The 15851-nt window shown below is 56.9% G+C and overlaps 2 protein-coding genes across 5 annotated transcripts in view; one reads left to right on the top strand and one right to left on the bottom strand.

Moving 5' to 3' along the window:
* Window positions 1-5487, bottom strand: part of MGRN1 (mahogunin ring finger 1) — a 36109-nt gene extending 30622 nt beyond the window's left edge. For 2 of the 4 annotated variants that reach the window (XM_061152756.1, XM_061152754.1), the window contains exon 1: window positions 5303-5487. In XM_061152756.1, coding sequence (XP_061008739.1) covers window positions 5303-5390 — 88 coding nt within the window. In that variant the 5' untranslated portion in view covers window positions 5391-5487. The remainder of the gene's footprint in view (window positions 1-5302) is intronic. The other 2 variants (XM_061152755.1, XM_061152753.1) reach the window with 1 other exon arrangement.
* A 5407-nt stretch (window positions 5488-10894) lies between these two features.
* On the top strand, window positions 10895-15779 carry UBALD1 (UBA like domain containing 1). Its single transcript, XM_061152752.1, has 3 exons — window positions 10895-11122; window positions 14387-14449; window positions 14727-15779. The coding sequence occupies exons 1-3, from the start codon at window positions 11003-11005 to the stop codon at window positions 15078-15080; spliced, it is 537 nt and encodes a 178-aa protein (XP_061008735.1). The 5' UTR covers window positions 10895-11002; the 3' UTR covers window positions 15081-15779.
* Window positions 15780-15851: the final 72 nt, after the last annotated feature.

Below are 15851 nucleotides of genomic sequence, written 5' to 3'. Positions count from 1 at the left end.
TGGGGCCTGGGTTCAATCCCTGATCGGGAAACTAGATCCCACATGCCACAACTAAGACCCAGGACAGTCACATAAATCTTGAAAAAAGAAAAAAAGGTGCAGCCCAGTCCGAGCAGCCTGCACACTAGAGAAGGGGGGTGTTTTCTACAAGGCCGGCTGCACAAGCATTTATTAAACACCAACCGTGTGCAGGCCCGGGTGCTGGGAGACAAAGGGCACAGTCTGATTTCTAGCTCCTTTGCCAAAGAGAACAAAAGTCTAGTGTCACGAGGACATGGCAAAGTTCCAATGAGATAGTGAAAGTGCCAGTCGCTCAGTCGTGTCTGACTCTCTGTGACCCCATGGGCCGTAGCCCGCCAGGCTACTCTGTCCCTGAAATTCTCCAGCCAAGAATACTGGAGTAGGTAGCCATTCCCTTTTCCAGGGGATCTTCCGGACCCAGGGATCAAACCCGGGTCTCCGGTGTTACAGATTCCTTACCGTCTGAGCTACTAGGGAAGTCCCTCCAATGAGATACAGGAGGAGAAAATGGTCTGAAAGGACACGAACCTGATACACAAAAGGTTCAGGTCCAGGGCGCATTTCACATCCAAGTGAGGGGCTGGTGGGTCGGGTGGCTGGCGGCCCCTCCTGACACTCCTCCTGGGCGACCCATCCCTACCGTGACCTCCCTCACACACCAGGGCGGGGCCGCAAAGACACACAGGGCCAGAAAGACACTCGAGTCCCCCAGGAGCAGCAGCCCACGGCCAGGCGCTCCCGAGGGGACCCTGTGCACCCAGGCTTCCCCTGGCAGAGGCACCCTTCTCCTGCAGGGCTCCAGCCAGGTGTCCCGACGCTTGCTCCAGCCCTCGGCTGGGGACCGGCCACCTGTGTGACCTGATCGCCGATGAAGGTACAGAGGCAATGTGATGGGAAAAGAGAAGTCTTTTCAACAAATGATGCTGAAGTAACTGAATATCCACATGCTGGAAGTAAAAACACAAAAACCTACATCTTGACCTCAAACTATACATTAAAAGAATTAACTCAAACTGGACCACAAACCTTAATGTTTCAGCTAAAACTATAAAATTTTAAGAAAAAAAAAAAGATACGAGAAAAAAATCTCTGTGGCCTTGAGCTAGGCAAAGATCTTTAAGGTATAATTCCAAAAACATTAAACATTAAAACAATTGGGGAATTCCTTGGCAGTACAGTGGTTAGGACTCCACATTCTCACTGCCAAGGGCCCAGATTGAATCCTTCCTTGGGGAACTAAGATCCCACAAGCCACAGGGTGTGGCCAAAAAAAAAAAAAAGAAACATGATAAACTGGACTTCACCAAAATTAAAACTGCTCCTCAAAACACACCATTAAGAAAATGAAAAAGACAACCGCAGGCTGCCAGACATTTACAAATCACAGAGCCGATACATGAATTGTATCACCGTCTCCGGAACCCATAAAGAGCTCTCACCACTCAGAAATAAGACAATTCAACTTTTAAAAAGTGAACAAGCCTAATAGAGCCACGCCCACCCCATCCCTAACCTGCCCCCCACCCAGCACACAAAGGATACACAAAGGCCAACAAGCACATGAAAAGACCTCAACAGCATTAGTCATCAGGAAAATGCAAATCAAAACCACGAGATACCACTTTACACCCACTAAGACAACTATAATTAAAAAGGTAGACAATAATAAGGGTTGACAAGAATGCTGGGAATTTGGAACCCTCACACACTGCTGATGGGAATAAATAAAGCAACCATTACATTATGGAAAACAGTCTGGCAGTTCCTCTAAAGGTTAACCAGATGACCCAACACTTCCACTCCCAGGTGTATACCAAACAGAACTGAACACACCACACAAGCGTCCACAATGTTGAGAGCGGCATGACTCCTAAGAGCCACAAGGTGAAAACACGGCAAGTGTACATTAACTGGTGAACAGACAGACAAAACGCACTCCAACCACACAGCAAAGCACAACGTGGGTGAGCCTCAGAAACGTCATGCTAAGAGGGAGAAGCCAGACACACACACAAAAAGGCTGATTCCAGCATCCAAAATGTCCAGGAAGGGCGAACTGTAAAGACAGAACACAGATCAGGGATGGGGCAGGGGTGGGGGTGACGGCGGAGAGCGCCTGTGAACAGGCTCAAGGCAAGGAGACGTTAAGGGGTGATGGAAAGGTCTGAAACTGACTGTGCTGACGACTTTACGATTCTGTAAGCTTACAAAAAGTCACCAGATCAGAGGTTTACAAAGAATGAGTTGTACTGCACAGGACTGATGCCGCAATAAAGCTGTTATGAGTAAAATAAATAAATACAATGAAAACAAAGTGAACGCTGTTAAATTCAAGCTACGTACTGTTACAGTGCATGCTGAAAGTTTTGAAGCAAAAGAAAATTGGACAGGAGATTTTTTAAAGTCCTCTCCCCACCCCCCCCCCAAACACACACAGGTAACCTTATTGCAATAATCATTTCCCAGATATATACCCATATCAAATCATTAGACTATATACTTAAAACTTATACAGTGTTATGTGTCAATTATATCTCAATAAAGTCAGAAAAAAATTGGACAATGTTACAGAGGTGTTAAAAATAAATATTAGCAGGGCTTCTTGGATGGCTCAGTAGTAAAGAATCCATCTGCCAATGCAGGAGACATAGGTTCAAGCCGTGGACTGTAGCCCACCAGGCTCCTCTGTCCATAGGATTATCCAGGCAAGAACACTGAAGTGGGTTGCTGTGTCCTCCTCCAGGGGATCTTCCCAACCCAGGGATCGAACCCACATCCCTGCTGTCTCCTGCATTTGCAGGCTGCTTCTTTACAGCTGAGGCACCAGGGAAGCCCAAATGAGCCCATACGCCACAACTACTGAGCCTGTGCTCTGGAGCCTGGGAACCACAACTACTGAAGCCTGAGCTAGAATCGGTGCTCTGCAACAAGAGAACCACTGCAATGAGAAGCCCGAGTCCCCCAACTTGAGAGCATCCCCCGCTCGCTGCAACTAGAGAAAAGCCCATGCGGCAACAAAGACCCAGCTCAGCCAAAAATAAATTAATAAATAAAATTTTTTAGAAAGATCTCAAGCAAATTCTAGCTTCCACTGATTCTTTGTCCATAACACAATCAACAAAATTGGCAGAGACCTGAAAAGAAAACAACCTTCTCATAAACTGATTGTACAGTCCATGGGTCCCTAAAATCATCTCAACCCCCCTTCCATCCACAGCCCACTCTTGAGGAAACATACTCAAGTCCTGCTCAGGTCCCCAACTGCCTCCCAGAACAAGGTGGCCCGAGGGATAAGGAAGCAGAAAGGACAGCCTTCGGACTGGACAGGCCCAGGAGGGCACTAACCTCGCTGGCAGCAAAACCGAGGTGCGCATGGCATTCACTTGGGTGCCAGCCCCAGTCGATTAGTTGTGCCTGACTCGGGCATCCAGGATCGGTACAGGTGTCTGGACTGATTAACAAGGTCAGCCACGCAGAATCCAAAAGCAGTGCTCTAAGTGCCTTGCATATGTGATTTATTTTCCAAATGCCCCACTGAAGGGACTTGCTCTGGTCCCAGGTGACCACCTTAAACTTACTGCTGTCCCTGCCAAGCCACAGCTAACTGCTATCAGAGTCTGAATGGATCATCTAGTTTCCTCTATAAGCCAACATAGCAGCTGACTTGTGAAGACGTCTTAGGTGCTAAGCACTGTACAGGAGCAGCCCATTTTACAGATGAGGAAACTGTGACCCAGCGGGCTGGGTGGCTTGCCTAAGACTAGGAAGACTCAGCCAAAGGCTACCAGGAAGAACATCAGAGACAGAAGAGGATGACTTCAAACAACTGACTGCTCCATCAGCTCTGGGATGTCAGCCTCCAGGGGATCCCCACACCAGCCTGGGCTGCCCTGTCCTTGTGCCAGGGATCAAGAAGGCATGGAGGTCTCCCATGCCTATCAGGGAACATGGCCCTCTGCCCAGCTCTGACTGGCCCCAACTGTGCTAGTCCCCACCCAGTTTATTTCTGGTGGTCCCAGACACTTGCCTTCTTTCCCCTTCCAAAATGAGAGCAAAGCAGTTTTCAAATTTGAGTCGACAGTCAGCTCACCCTGGAAATGGGTTTTAGATGCAGGTTCTTGGGCCTCCAGCAGACCCCCAGGAAGTGTCAGGCAGGGCCCAGGGAACACACCTTAAACAAGCTTCCCCATGGTCCTGGACCATACTCAGGGGAAATGTGGCCTGGGGGATGCCCGCGGGCCAACCGAGAGGCCAAGAAACCACCAACGGGCTGCAATGCTTCAGAAGTCAGAATCAAAGGCCCCAGTCTGAAAGTCCCCACTAGGCCCAAATGCCCTGTCCTCCCGGGCAAACGACCAGATGAGATGGGGCATGAGGAACCCGAGCTAAACCTCCAGGTCAGGCCACTCTCACCATCAGAGAGAGGAAGGAGAGCAGTGTGTGTGGGGAGGGGCGGGGGTGGGGGGGGGGATGGGAGGGGGACAGCTGGCCTGGGAGTCCGACTCCTGGTCCAGTTCTGAGACCCTGGGAAAGTCACTTCCTTCCTGGTGGCCCACATCTCTCAGGCACAAAAACGGGAGGCTGGAGAATCTGGTAGGTCCCCTCCAACTATCCCTTGGTTCTCCAGCAAGGACTCCCAGCTCTTCTCCCAAGGAAAGTAATGCCTCCTTGGGCCCAGGCCCACTCCCCAGCGCCTTCCCACCCACCCACTAAACACACGCGCCAGGTCACGGGAGATCTAAGCCTCTGTCCAGACGGGACGGGAGACTGAACAGAACCCTGGACGAGTCTCCACACCGAGCACCAAAGAAGGAGAAAACCGGCAATGGAGTGATGTCGATCCCTTTGACAATGACCACTTTGTAAGCGCAAGCAAAGCGCCGGGCATGGGGTTAAATCCTTGCCAGATGCGAGCCCCAGAACCTCACCCCGGTCCTTGCGGAGGTTTCCTATCGAGTGTCTCCCGGGTGTGCAGCCGTGTGAGTGTGCAGCGCGCAGGGGCGAACTGACTGACCCAAGGTCACCCAGTCGGGCCGCGGCAGTCAGCGCCGGGCCGACCCTCGCCCCAGGGTCTGGGTGGAGGGCGCGTGGAGCCCCAGACAGTGAAACTGCAGGGAGGGCCGCGGGGCCGAGCAGAGCCCCCAGCCCACCTTCCGCCGAGGGGCCCGCGCCCCGGCCCCGCCGCCCGCTGCCCGCCCCGCGCGCTCCAGCCCGCGCACCTCGCCGTCCGCGCCCGGGGCAGGGGCCCGGGATCGAGGCCCGAGTCAGGGCGGCCACTCACCGGACTTTGGGGGGTAGCGATAGGCCGAGTTCGCTTGGATGTCGATGTCCTCCACGCCCGCGATGCGGCGGCTCAGGATGGAGCCCATGGTGCACGGCGGGCCAGGCCGAGGATGGGGGGGCGGCGGCGGCGGCGGCGGCGGCGTCCTCACGCGGACACGGCCCGGACCAGGCCGCACGGACGCTCGCCCACGGCCGCGGGCGCACGGCCTCCCCGAGCCCCCACCCCCGGCTCGGCCCGGGGCCCGACGCCACGGCAGCCCTCCGCCCCCCGGAGCGCGAAGCACCTCGGGAAATGGAGTCCCCTCGTCGCTGTGGGGGCCGAGCGGCGGCGTGGGTAGCCCGACTGGAAACTACACTTCCCAGAAAGCTCCGCGTCCAGGCTCGCCGAGGTTATTGGCAAACGCTCTGGGATAAACCAAATGAACCTGAGTCCAGAGGGGAGTGACCATCAACCGCCCTGCAAACTATCCATCCCTTTGCATTCCAGAGCATGAGACTAACATCGTAAGTCTTTGGCTTTTTAATAGTTTGTTCGTACAGATACCTCTCGAGGAATCAACGCCTTCCATTTACTCCCTCTTTGAAATACCTTTGTGAGCTACCATGGTTCTCCCCACTTCCTAGGGTTTGATCTCCTGGCCCGGCCAGCAGAGGGCAGACCCTCACCTGCCACCCGGCAAAGAAAAGCTGGGGGTGGAACCCAAGATTGCTTGGAGGAGTGACTACACGGGAAGCGAAGCACCTTTTCCAGAACTCAAGGCATCTCTCCGTCTCCACGTCCAGAACAATTATTTTAAAGACATCAAATCCCCTGCAGAGGCAGTAAACCTCTCCCCATTTTAGAGACAGGGAAACGGAAGCACAAAGAAGAGAGGGCTTAAGGGTGCTTAAGCCAAGTTCAAAGAATCCAGGTTAGACCCTAACTGAACCGCCAGGGAATTCCCCAACTTTCCATTTGAATAAATATTTATAAATAAAGAGAATCAGGGTTAGAGTTAAAGCCTCCTCAAGCTACTTTCCTGGCTTTTGATTCACACAAAACTCTGTAAGCAGGCAAGTGAGGATCTGTTTTTACCAACTTTTCAGGTGAGAAACGGCTCTTCTGAGAAGAAAGTGGCTTTCCAAGACAAGCCTGTTCTATTAAGAAAGGAGCTGGAGGACTTCTCTGGGGGTCTGTGGTCCCAATGCAGGGGGCCTGGGTTCCATCCCTGGTCAGGAAACTGGATCCCACATAGTGCAACTAACAGTTTGCATGCCTCAACTAAAACACTACACATGCCTCACTGTAGACTGAAAGATCCCGTGTGCCACAACCAACAACAAGGGCTGTGCCCTGCGCAGCCAAACAAATAAATTATATATATATGTATATGTATAAAGCAGCTAGGGAGGGCAGAGGCTGGCTAGGAGTCTTAGGTGGTAAATTCACCACTGTCCACATTAAAGTGAGTCTTAACACCTTTCAGGACTCCGGAATCCAACCTTCCTATTTTCAGGGGGCATGGGAAGCCAAAAGTCAAAGGAAGTGAAGGACTTGTGTGATTGTAAGGGAGAGTGCAGGTCTTGGGGGAGCCTGATCTAACTAACCTCTCTGCCGTGCAACCAAGAACCCCATTTACTGAGCAGCTACTATGTGCCAGACATTGGTGTTGAACACTATCCATGAATTCTCTGCTGTAGTTTCTGTTTTCATTCCCAATAAGCAGAAACAGGAAAGAGGCTGGCAGAAGTGAAGTATCCCACTCAGTTTGCATAGTAGATAAGTGGTAATAAAGCTGGAATTTGAACCAGGCCACTCTTTTTAATGTCACATTCCCCTGCCACCCCCAACCCCCATCACCCAGACACAGGAATGCTCCAGTACCAGATTTCTTGTCTCTTGCTCCCAGATGGGCCTGAGGATACCCCCACCCCATGCAACCATTCTTCCTTCACTTCAAATTTCTTTCTGTTGAATCACATAACACTGTTGAGTCATATATACACAAACAGATAATACCAACACAACATTCAATTGATCAGTCTCCCTGCCTGTGGGGAGGGAAGGAGCATATTGTGGTTCTAGATGTTCCCACTGACAAATAATTCTAAGAGAAAGTCCTCCCTCCAGATCGTGGCCAGGGCAGTCATTTCCATGGGCTGGTGTTGGATCAATTAAAACACTCCTCTTAATAGAGCTTTGGACTTTAGGTATACTTTTCTGTGCTTATCCATGCCCCAGTGGAAGACAGGCACTTTCTGATTTGATACTGGTTCTACTATCAACATCTTGGCTGATTCATTTATTTACTCAACAAATACTTATCATGCAGCTACTATATGAAAAGCAGTGAGCCAGGCAAAGAGCCAGGTAATAGAGATTAAATGGTGGAAACCACCAGATACGGAACATCTAGTGAGGAAACAGACACTAAAGGTGAGCAAGTATATAAGTAAAATGCAGTGGGTGCTATAGGGGAGTGGCCTGAGGTGCAGTGAAATACTAGGAGAGACCTACTATTGCTAGGGGAGTCAGGGAAGGCTTCTCTGAGGAGGTGACATTTAAGCTAGGACTTCAAATACACAGAAGAGCCAACCGGGCAAACTCTGAGGGAGTGGGTCAGCCCAGGTTCCAGGCAAGGATAACCACCGGTGCAACAGCCCTGAGGCAGCAGGCCCTGAGAAGCTAAGTAAGATGGATGAGCCCAAAGTCCAGTGCAACTAGAATCTAGTAAGCAAGGAGAGTTCAGGGACAGGGATCAGAGGTCAGGCGGTGGCCACATCTCAAGGCCCTTCAGTTATTCAGGGAGTCCGTGGTGGCTCAGCTGGTAAAGAATCCACCTGCAATGCAGGAGACCCCAGTTTGATTCCTGGGTCAGGAAGATCCATTGGAGAAGGGATAGGCTACCCCCACTCCAGTATTCTTGGGCTTCCTTGGTGGCTCAACTGGTTCAAGAATCCGCCTGCAATGCAGGAGGCCCGCGTTTCATCCCTGGGTTGGGAAGATCCCCTGAAGAAGGAAACTGGCTACCCACTGTAGCATTCACAAAGAGTTGGACACAACTGAGTCACTTTCACTTTCAGTTAGGCAGCACCCAGGCCTTTGAAACACAAAGAAAGACCCCAGCCACACTTCATGGCCTGAGTGTAAGTCCCTCAAGCCACTAGACTTCTCAAGCCTTCCGAGGGTGCACAATCCCTGACTAATTCTAGGCACCCTATGGATGTCTGATAAACACATCTGTGGGGTGACTGAAAGAATGAACTTGTGGAGAGGAGGCTGGAATCCCCGGCCTTCCATAAACTAGCAATGCCAACTTTGCCAAGAGCCTCAACCTCCCTGGACCTCAGGTAAAAAGAAGGCACTGCCGGAAATGCGCTTTATACTGCCCTCCCCCATCTACTGGCCCCAGCTGTCAGGCCCCATCTGAGCCTGCTAAGAAATCCAAAGTCCACTCTCTAGCCAGTCTGATCCTGGCTGAAAACAAGGCTGTTTTTTTCTCTTCCCCACCGTCCCTTGGAAAACAAGTTGGCTGGGGGGCCACAGCAGGCAGAAGCAGGGGCCACAGGGGGCAGAAGGGTGATCTTTGCTCCTGCTGTCCCCACCTGCCCCACCCCAGCCAGCGGGCTGGCCTGGAAAAGTGCCTTCTGGGCTGGGCAAGTCTGGGCATGTACCCGAATGGTGCTCAAATGAGGGTGAGGGACGTGCGGGGAGGTACTTCCTGCCTCTCTAAGCAAGAAAAGTCCCCAGTGGGCCCTGCCAGGACAGCGCCCACCCTCCTGTGCCAAGAACACACCTTGCTGGCCCACTGGGTGCCTGGTCTTCTACACTGGCTCTGAATACTGTCAAGTGTAAGGAGGTCTGGATCCCAGCCTCAGTTTCCTTATCTCTAAAATGGGGCTTGGGTTTCCTACAGTTGTCCAGATGCCCCAGAGCAGTCCTGGGAGAGCAATGAGGATTGTACAAATGAGGAAACAAGCTCAGAGCCCTCCATTCAATCCAATTTTGCAACAAGGCCCTGGGCAGGGGCGGGCTCCCCTGGAACCAGATTAACACCCAGAACATCACCTAACCATACTGGACCTGTCTACCACCATTTGGTCTCCATACTGTTCAGCCACAGTGATTCTAACGCGGACAAGGGATCAGATGTACCAAAACCCTTCAATGGCCTTTAACCCGCCATCTCCAGGGCCTGTCCCTGCTTCCTGAAGGCACTTTCCACACTTGCAAATTCTACACCAGTCCTAGGGATTTTCGACACACGTCCCACTCCACCCTAGGCACCATCCAATCCTTCTACTAGAGTTTGTTCTCTGCACGCTTGGGGCCAGTTGAGAGCCAGACACAGAGTAAGGGCCCAATGGAGTTGCTCAACTAAAGAAACCGGGGTCCAGGCAGCACGGGGAACCGGAATAAGGTCAATCAGAGCCGGGGCGACCTAGCCCCTTACCCCAGTTCCAAATATGCTGGGCACACCCCGCCCCCCACAACCCGCGACCTCAACCGGAAACGGCGTGTGTGGAGCTGTAAACACAGCCCGCATCCCCCCCAACCCCCCGCGCTCTTCAGCCCCGCCCCCGCCCTCCACGTGATGCGCCCCCGCCGGCCCCTACCCAGTGCCCGCCCCCGCCGCTGCCTCATTGGGCAGTCAGCTTTGTTTACCTTATATGGCCAGGTCCTAACACCTCGCGGCCATCCATTGGCCAAGGAGCGGCCTCACTCACTTTACGTCACTCGGGACTGAAAGATGCAAATAAACCGGGGCATCCTGGGAATGGAAGTTCGGGGGCCGCCCCGGAACTGGCTCCGAGCGGTCCTAGCGCCCGCACACTAAGAGTCGAAATTGCCGGCCAAGAGCACGAGATTTTGCGTGGGAAAGTGAGAGTGTTGCGCGGAGGGGTACCTCGGGGCTCCAGACCTCCCCTGTCAGTCCCAGCCCTCAGTCCTTCCTCCAGCGTTCTTCAGGCCTCCTGTGCCTGGCTCACCGACGGGCCAGGGAGGGAGGGACCAGCGTCACAAGTGGGAGATGCAGGCTTCCAGTCCACGGGTGTTGGGGAAGACTTGGAAGGCTCCCTGGAGGCGGTGACTCGAAGTAGAACCCTAAAGGGCAGATTCATTCATCACTTAACAAGTATTTGTAGGCGCCTAATGGACAGGGAGGCCTGGCATGTTGCAGTCCGTGGGGTCGCAAAGAGTCGAACACGACTGAGCGACTGAACTGAGTGTGCCAGGCTTTCGGGGTCTACGGCCTTCGTGTTGATAATTTGTGCAAAAATAGGGCGCCTAGTCAACACGGGGGATGCCAGCCACACTGGGGTTCGGGACCCTGGATTCTTGGCAAACAACCCGCGGCCAGCGTTTGCGCCCGTGCACGGTCTGTAGCCCCCGCTTCCTCGCCACCCCCGCCACCCAAATCGGTGCAGTCACGGCCTGGGCACGCGCCCGTCCAGCTTCTGCACACTAAGTAGGCGCCTAACACTCAGGACACACCCTCGGGCCCGGCCCGGCCCGCATGCCCAGCCGAGCGCGGCGGAAACGGCGCGGGACTACATCTCCCAGCATGCCGCCCGCGGCCCGGAGCGAGGCGAGGCTGGGTGAGTCAGAGCCGCACAGTAAATATTTGTATTAGCCGGAGCCGGCTCGCTAATGGTGGACGCGTGAGGCGGAGGAGAGCGCCGTGGCGGGAGGCTGGAGCGGGCAGGCGGCGGCGGCGCCATGTCCGTGAACATGGACGAACTCAAGCACCAGGTTATGATCAACCAGTTCGTGCTGACGGCCGGCTGCGCGGCCGACCAGGCGAAGCAGTTGCTGCAGGCGGCCCACTGGCAGTTCGAGGTGCGCGGCCGGGGCGCGGGGTGTCCGTCCCGCGTGGCGGCGCGTGCTGTGGGGCTTGTGCGGGCGGGTGTGGACACGTGCCGCGGCGCGTTCCGCCGGGGCCGGGCTCGCGCTTTCGGCCCCGGTGTCCCGGCGGCCGCGCGCCCCGGCGGCCGGGCCCCGGCGCGCACACGCGGCGTGCGGGTCAGGCCCAGCGGCGCGGCCGCGATTACGCGGCCCCCGGAAACGCCGCCCGCGCGTGGTGGGCGGGAGGGGCGGCCTGCCCTCGCCGGGCCCGGAGTCCCTGCCCCCCACCCCCCAGATTACCCGGGCGATCGGGTTCGGGGACCCCCTTTTTTGTTCGGTAACGGCCAGGGCGGGGCGGCGCTGAGGCCCCGACGGACAGTCGGCCGGGCAGCCGGAAGGAGGACGCCCGTGGCCTGGGCCGAACTGGGCCCGCGCCGCCCCCGCCTTGGAAGCCCTGTGCCCGCGGGTGAAGCCGTCCGGTGTGTGTGGGTCTGAGGGTCTGCGTGCCCGGTGGGCAGCTCGGCGGCGCGTGTCCACGTACTTGTGCATTTGTATTTACGTACGCGCCACGCTACGTGTGGGCATGTTGGCGTCTGTGTGTGTAAACACGCAGTCCACCCCGCGGCGCGGGTGCGGGCTGTGTGCGCTCGGTATACACATAGGTCACCGTTTTGCAGACGGTGTCCAGGTGGTGTGGCAGAGCCCCACACGACAACTAAGGGTGTGATCTGTGTACCCCGCTCCGGAGGCGTATCTAGGTGCCCTCCTGTGCTGGCTGCCGAATCTGCCTGCACAGCCCACGGCTTGGTGTACACGGTTCAGTAGCTTTCGGCCAGCTGGGCGGGAGGTGGGGCTGCCCCAGCCTGGCCCCCACCTCCTCAGGCCTCCCTGACCCATAGAGCACTAGTGCCCAGGGCTTGTGCTGCCAAAAGGCCACCTGGCCTTCCCAACTCAGCTGCCCCAGAAATAACCCGGGATGGCATCTAGGGACGAGGCCAGAGCCCCTTGAGCTCCACCCCTCACAGGTGTAAGGTCACAGTCACAGTCTGCAGAGTCCATGCCCAGCCTGGGCTGGGAAGCCTGGTTTCTAGATGGGAAGCCAGCTCAGGGAAGGTACTCCGGCCAGAGGAGGGATAGGGAGCCTGGGGGCTGTGGAGTTCAGCTTCCTGGGGGGTGGGACGTAGATCGTAAATCCTACCCCAAGGTTGAGACCATCTGGGGAGGCAGTGACCTGTCCGCTCAAAGGAATCCTTGTTCACTTTCCCACCAGAGATCTCGGGGACCTGAGAGCTAATCCTGGGGTGGTCCTCATATCACAGGATGGGACACTGCTCGCTCTCTCTGGGCAGGTCCCACCCTGCGGCCTCAGTTTCCTTCGCTGTACCTGGGGGCCATGAGCTGACCTCTGAGGAGTGCATGGGCAGCCCCCCTTCCCATCCCAGCAGCCCCACCCTGCAGGAAGCTTCCTAATCTAGAGCTGGATGTGGCAAAACTTGCAAAACCACATTCATGGTAGTTTGCTGGAGTCCCACATCTGCATACATGTCCCGTCCCCCCCACCCCCCCGCCGGGCTTGGGCTGGGCAGGCAGGTGTCCGCTGGGAAGCGGCCCTGCCCACAGACCCTGGCACAGGCCAGCAGTCACTCGGAGTTGGTGTCTCCTGGTAACTGGAATTGAAAATGTGTCTTTGAAGATTAACATGCCTGGAGAAACTCTAATCTCAGGATGGGCAGGAACAGCTTGCAGGCTGGCGGGGCTTTGATGGCCCCTACGGTACAAGTCCTGGGCTCCCCGAATCTCAGCTTCACCATGTGTAAAATGGGGACGTGGTTAGTAGGGAGGTTCACTTAGGGTAAAAATGGGGTGTGAACATCCAACTCTTAGGTCTTCCTGGGAGTGAGTGGGGTTCCTTACCTCCACCCCCCACTCTGTGCCCTCCACCCCCCGGCTGGCAGCCACTTGGGCTGAGGGCTGGCCCAGAAGGAGGCCTGTTTTTGGGTCATATTCTCTGTGATTCAGGTGTTAATGGGGACAGAAGGCTGATGGGGGAGGGGGACCTGTGTGCTTTAAGTTTGGGGGTGCTCTAGGAAGGCAGGAAAAGGGCAGCCGCTTCTCCCTGGAATGCTCACACACTGCAGCTGCCTGTGGAGCTGCCGCTGGGGGAGGAATGGGCTGGTGTCACAAGGAGGTGCTTAGAGACTGAGGCATTCTCACCCCCCCAACCCCCACCCCCAGCTCTCACACCCCTGTTTGGGGACTTTGGGGTAGGGCGTCTCCAGCAGGAAATTCCCAGAATAATTCATTTGCATTTACTCTAGTAATAAAACCCCTAGGGTAAGCCTGGGAGCCAGGCTGGGTTTCTGGGTGTGTTGGGAGTGGGGGAGGGGGCTGACGGCGCTGGGCCACGGTGGGCGGGGAGCCCGAGGCATGGGGTGAGGCGTTGGGGGGCATGGAGGGCAGAGCTGCCCGCAGACCCTTCACATACTTGACGGGCTCCCTCATCCTGCACTTTCGCAAGAGCAGCTGGTTCCCTTATTTTCCTGGACGCCTGTCCTGCAAGGGGCCGAACCAGGACACACCAGTACCAGAGGCCACCACCCTGGGGGCCCCTCCCCCCAGCCCCCCAGGGCCACTGGAGGAGCTGGTTTGACCCGGAGCCGCCGCCACCTTTCCCACCCACTTCTCAGTCCTGGGCGCGAACCCCACTGCAGCCTTCCTGTTGCTCCACCACTTTGCAGGAGGGTAACGACTGGATAGGAGTGTGAAAGCCACAACACACTACTTAATCCCGGCCAGGTCCACTGCTGCCAGGGAGGGAGGCTGCCAGCCTCCTAGTCCCATGTCCCTTTGGTGCAGAAAGAGAAACTGAGTCAGGGCAGCGTCCCTTGGCTAGTCCAGGAGAGGAGCGGTGGGTTACAGGCTCTCAGCATTGGGGTGCCTTTGCCATCCTCTGGCTCATAGACAAGGAAACTGAAACTCAGGAAGGAGTGGGGACTTGCCACTGCCCATGGAGTTGGTGACCGTAGGGCCAGAATCTCCTGGAGGCCTTTCCCCGTGAGGCCCTCAGGTCACTCATGGTGACGAAACCAGGTAGGTTTCGTGCAAGCACCTGGCAGCCAGCTTGCAGGCATTGTCCTGAGGGTCCTTCCTGCCCAGCTGCCCGGGGCTCCACAGCACCTCTCTGGGGGGTGGCGAGAGTCAAGGCCAGGCTAGGGCCACTGGGGTCCTGAGGGTAAGCGCAGTCCTCTGTTCCTACAGACGGCCCTCAGCGCCTTTTTCCAAGAGACCAACATCCCCTACAGCCACCATCACCACCAGATGGTAAGTGTTCCTTGCAGCCCCAGGGGCATCCGTGTGGGACTCTTACCAGGTTGGGGGGAGCGGGGAGCGGGGAGCGGGCGGCAGCCGCCCAGACCTGAGGAAGGAGCCGCTGGGAGGGACTCCTGGGAGCCGGGCAGCAGGTGGCATGGGCCAGCCCACGTGGGCACCGCTCCGCTCCCCTGTGAGCTCCGGGCTGGTGGGCCGCCTGGGGGTGGGGTGCACTGGGGAAGGGGCCCTTCTGCAGGGACACTCACCCCCCTCCCTCTTCCCCCCACAGATGTGCACTCCCGCCAACACCCCCGCCACGCCCCCCAACTTCCCCGACGCCCTCACCATGTTCTCCCGCCTCAAGGCCTCCGAGAGCTTCCACAGCGGAGGCAGCGGCAGCCCGATGGCCGCCACGGCCACGTCGCCGCCGCCGCACTTCCCGCTCACCGCCACCGGCAGCTTCGCGGCGCCCGGCTGGCCGGCCGCGGCCTCACCCCCAGGGGGCGCACAGCACCACCAGCCGCCGCAGCCGCCTCTGTGGACTCCGGCCCCCCCTTCCCCGGCGTCAGACTGGCCGCCACTGGCCCCCCAACAGGCCGCCTCGGAACCCAGGGCCCACCCCGCCATGGAGGCCGAGAGATAAGGGAGGCCCCTCCCCCCTCCCGGAGGCCAGGACCCCGTGGGGCGGGGGAGAGGACGTCTCTGCGGGCCCCCTTCACCCTTCTCTGTCTGCACCCCCTTTCCCCGGAGCCCTGGAAGGGAGAGACCGGACCCTCAAGCCAGCCCACAGGCTGCCTGCACGCGTGCCCGGCGGCGCAGGCCTGCGGCGCCCCGCCTCCGTGGATTCGGTTCCGAGTCATCTGGGTGCTGGTGGACAGAAGCTCGGAGAACAAGCAGCCTTCCCCAGAGGACTCGCCCGCCCTGCCTCGGCCGGCTCCTGCCTTGGAGCTCCCCGGGGTCGGTGGGCCTAGATCTCCACCCTCGGGAACGCAGAGCCTTCTCCGCATGTGTGCGTGTAGCTGTGTCTGTGTATTTATACGTATGTCGCTCTTCAAGAAGCAACCTAGTTTATGGGGCAGCTGGACTTTGCATGTTAGAGTGAGCCCCCCCTCGCCCGCCGCCCCTCCCCCCAGGGCCCTGCGCCTCTCCCCTGCTCCCTGGGCAGCCAGCCTTGCTCTTCCCTGCAGAGAAAAGGATTGTGGGAAACTCCAGGACTCTTCCCACCCATCCCCCAGCGCCTGCCTGCTGGGGCTGCCTGCATGCCTCCCCAGAGCCCGGGGGTACCCCATCCCCAATTCCTTTCCCTCTTTTAACAAAGGAGAAGAAAGTTCCAAACCATCAACCAGGCTCTGTGGTCGTGCCTCGTATCCTGAGCTTTGCTGCCAGCTGGCTCCACGTGGAGGGGGAGGGTGCC

The sequence above is a fragment of the Dama dama genome, chromosome 10 (genome assembly GCF_033118175.1).
Source record: "Dama dama isolate Ldn47 chromosome 10, ASM3311817v1, whole genome shotgun sequence".
NCBI classification, from domain to species: domain Eukaryota; kingdom Metazoa; phylum Chordata; class Mammalia; order Artiodactyla; family Cervidae; genus Dama; species Dama dama.
Note: the sequence above shows the minus strand (reverse complement) of the source record. Positions and strands in the feature narration are given on the sequence as shown.

What these genes read in the sequence shown, in the direction of transcription:
- UBALD1 (XM_061152752.1), top strand. Translation starts at nt 11,003, where the DNA reads ATGTCCGTGAACATGGACGAACTCAAGCACCAGGTTATGATCAACCAG. An exon ending in CGGCCCACTGGCAGTTCGAG is followed by an intron (nt 11,123 to 14,386) that starts GTGCGCGGCCGG and finishes CTGTTCCTACAG; the next exon opens with ACGGCCCTCAGCGCCTTTTT. An exon ending in GCCACCATCACCACCAGATG is followed by an intron (nt 14,450 to 14,726) that starts GTAAGTGTTCCT and finishes TTCCCCCCACAG; the next exon opens with ATGTGCACTCCCGCCAACAC.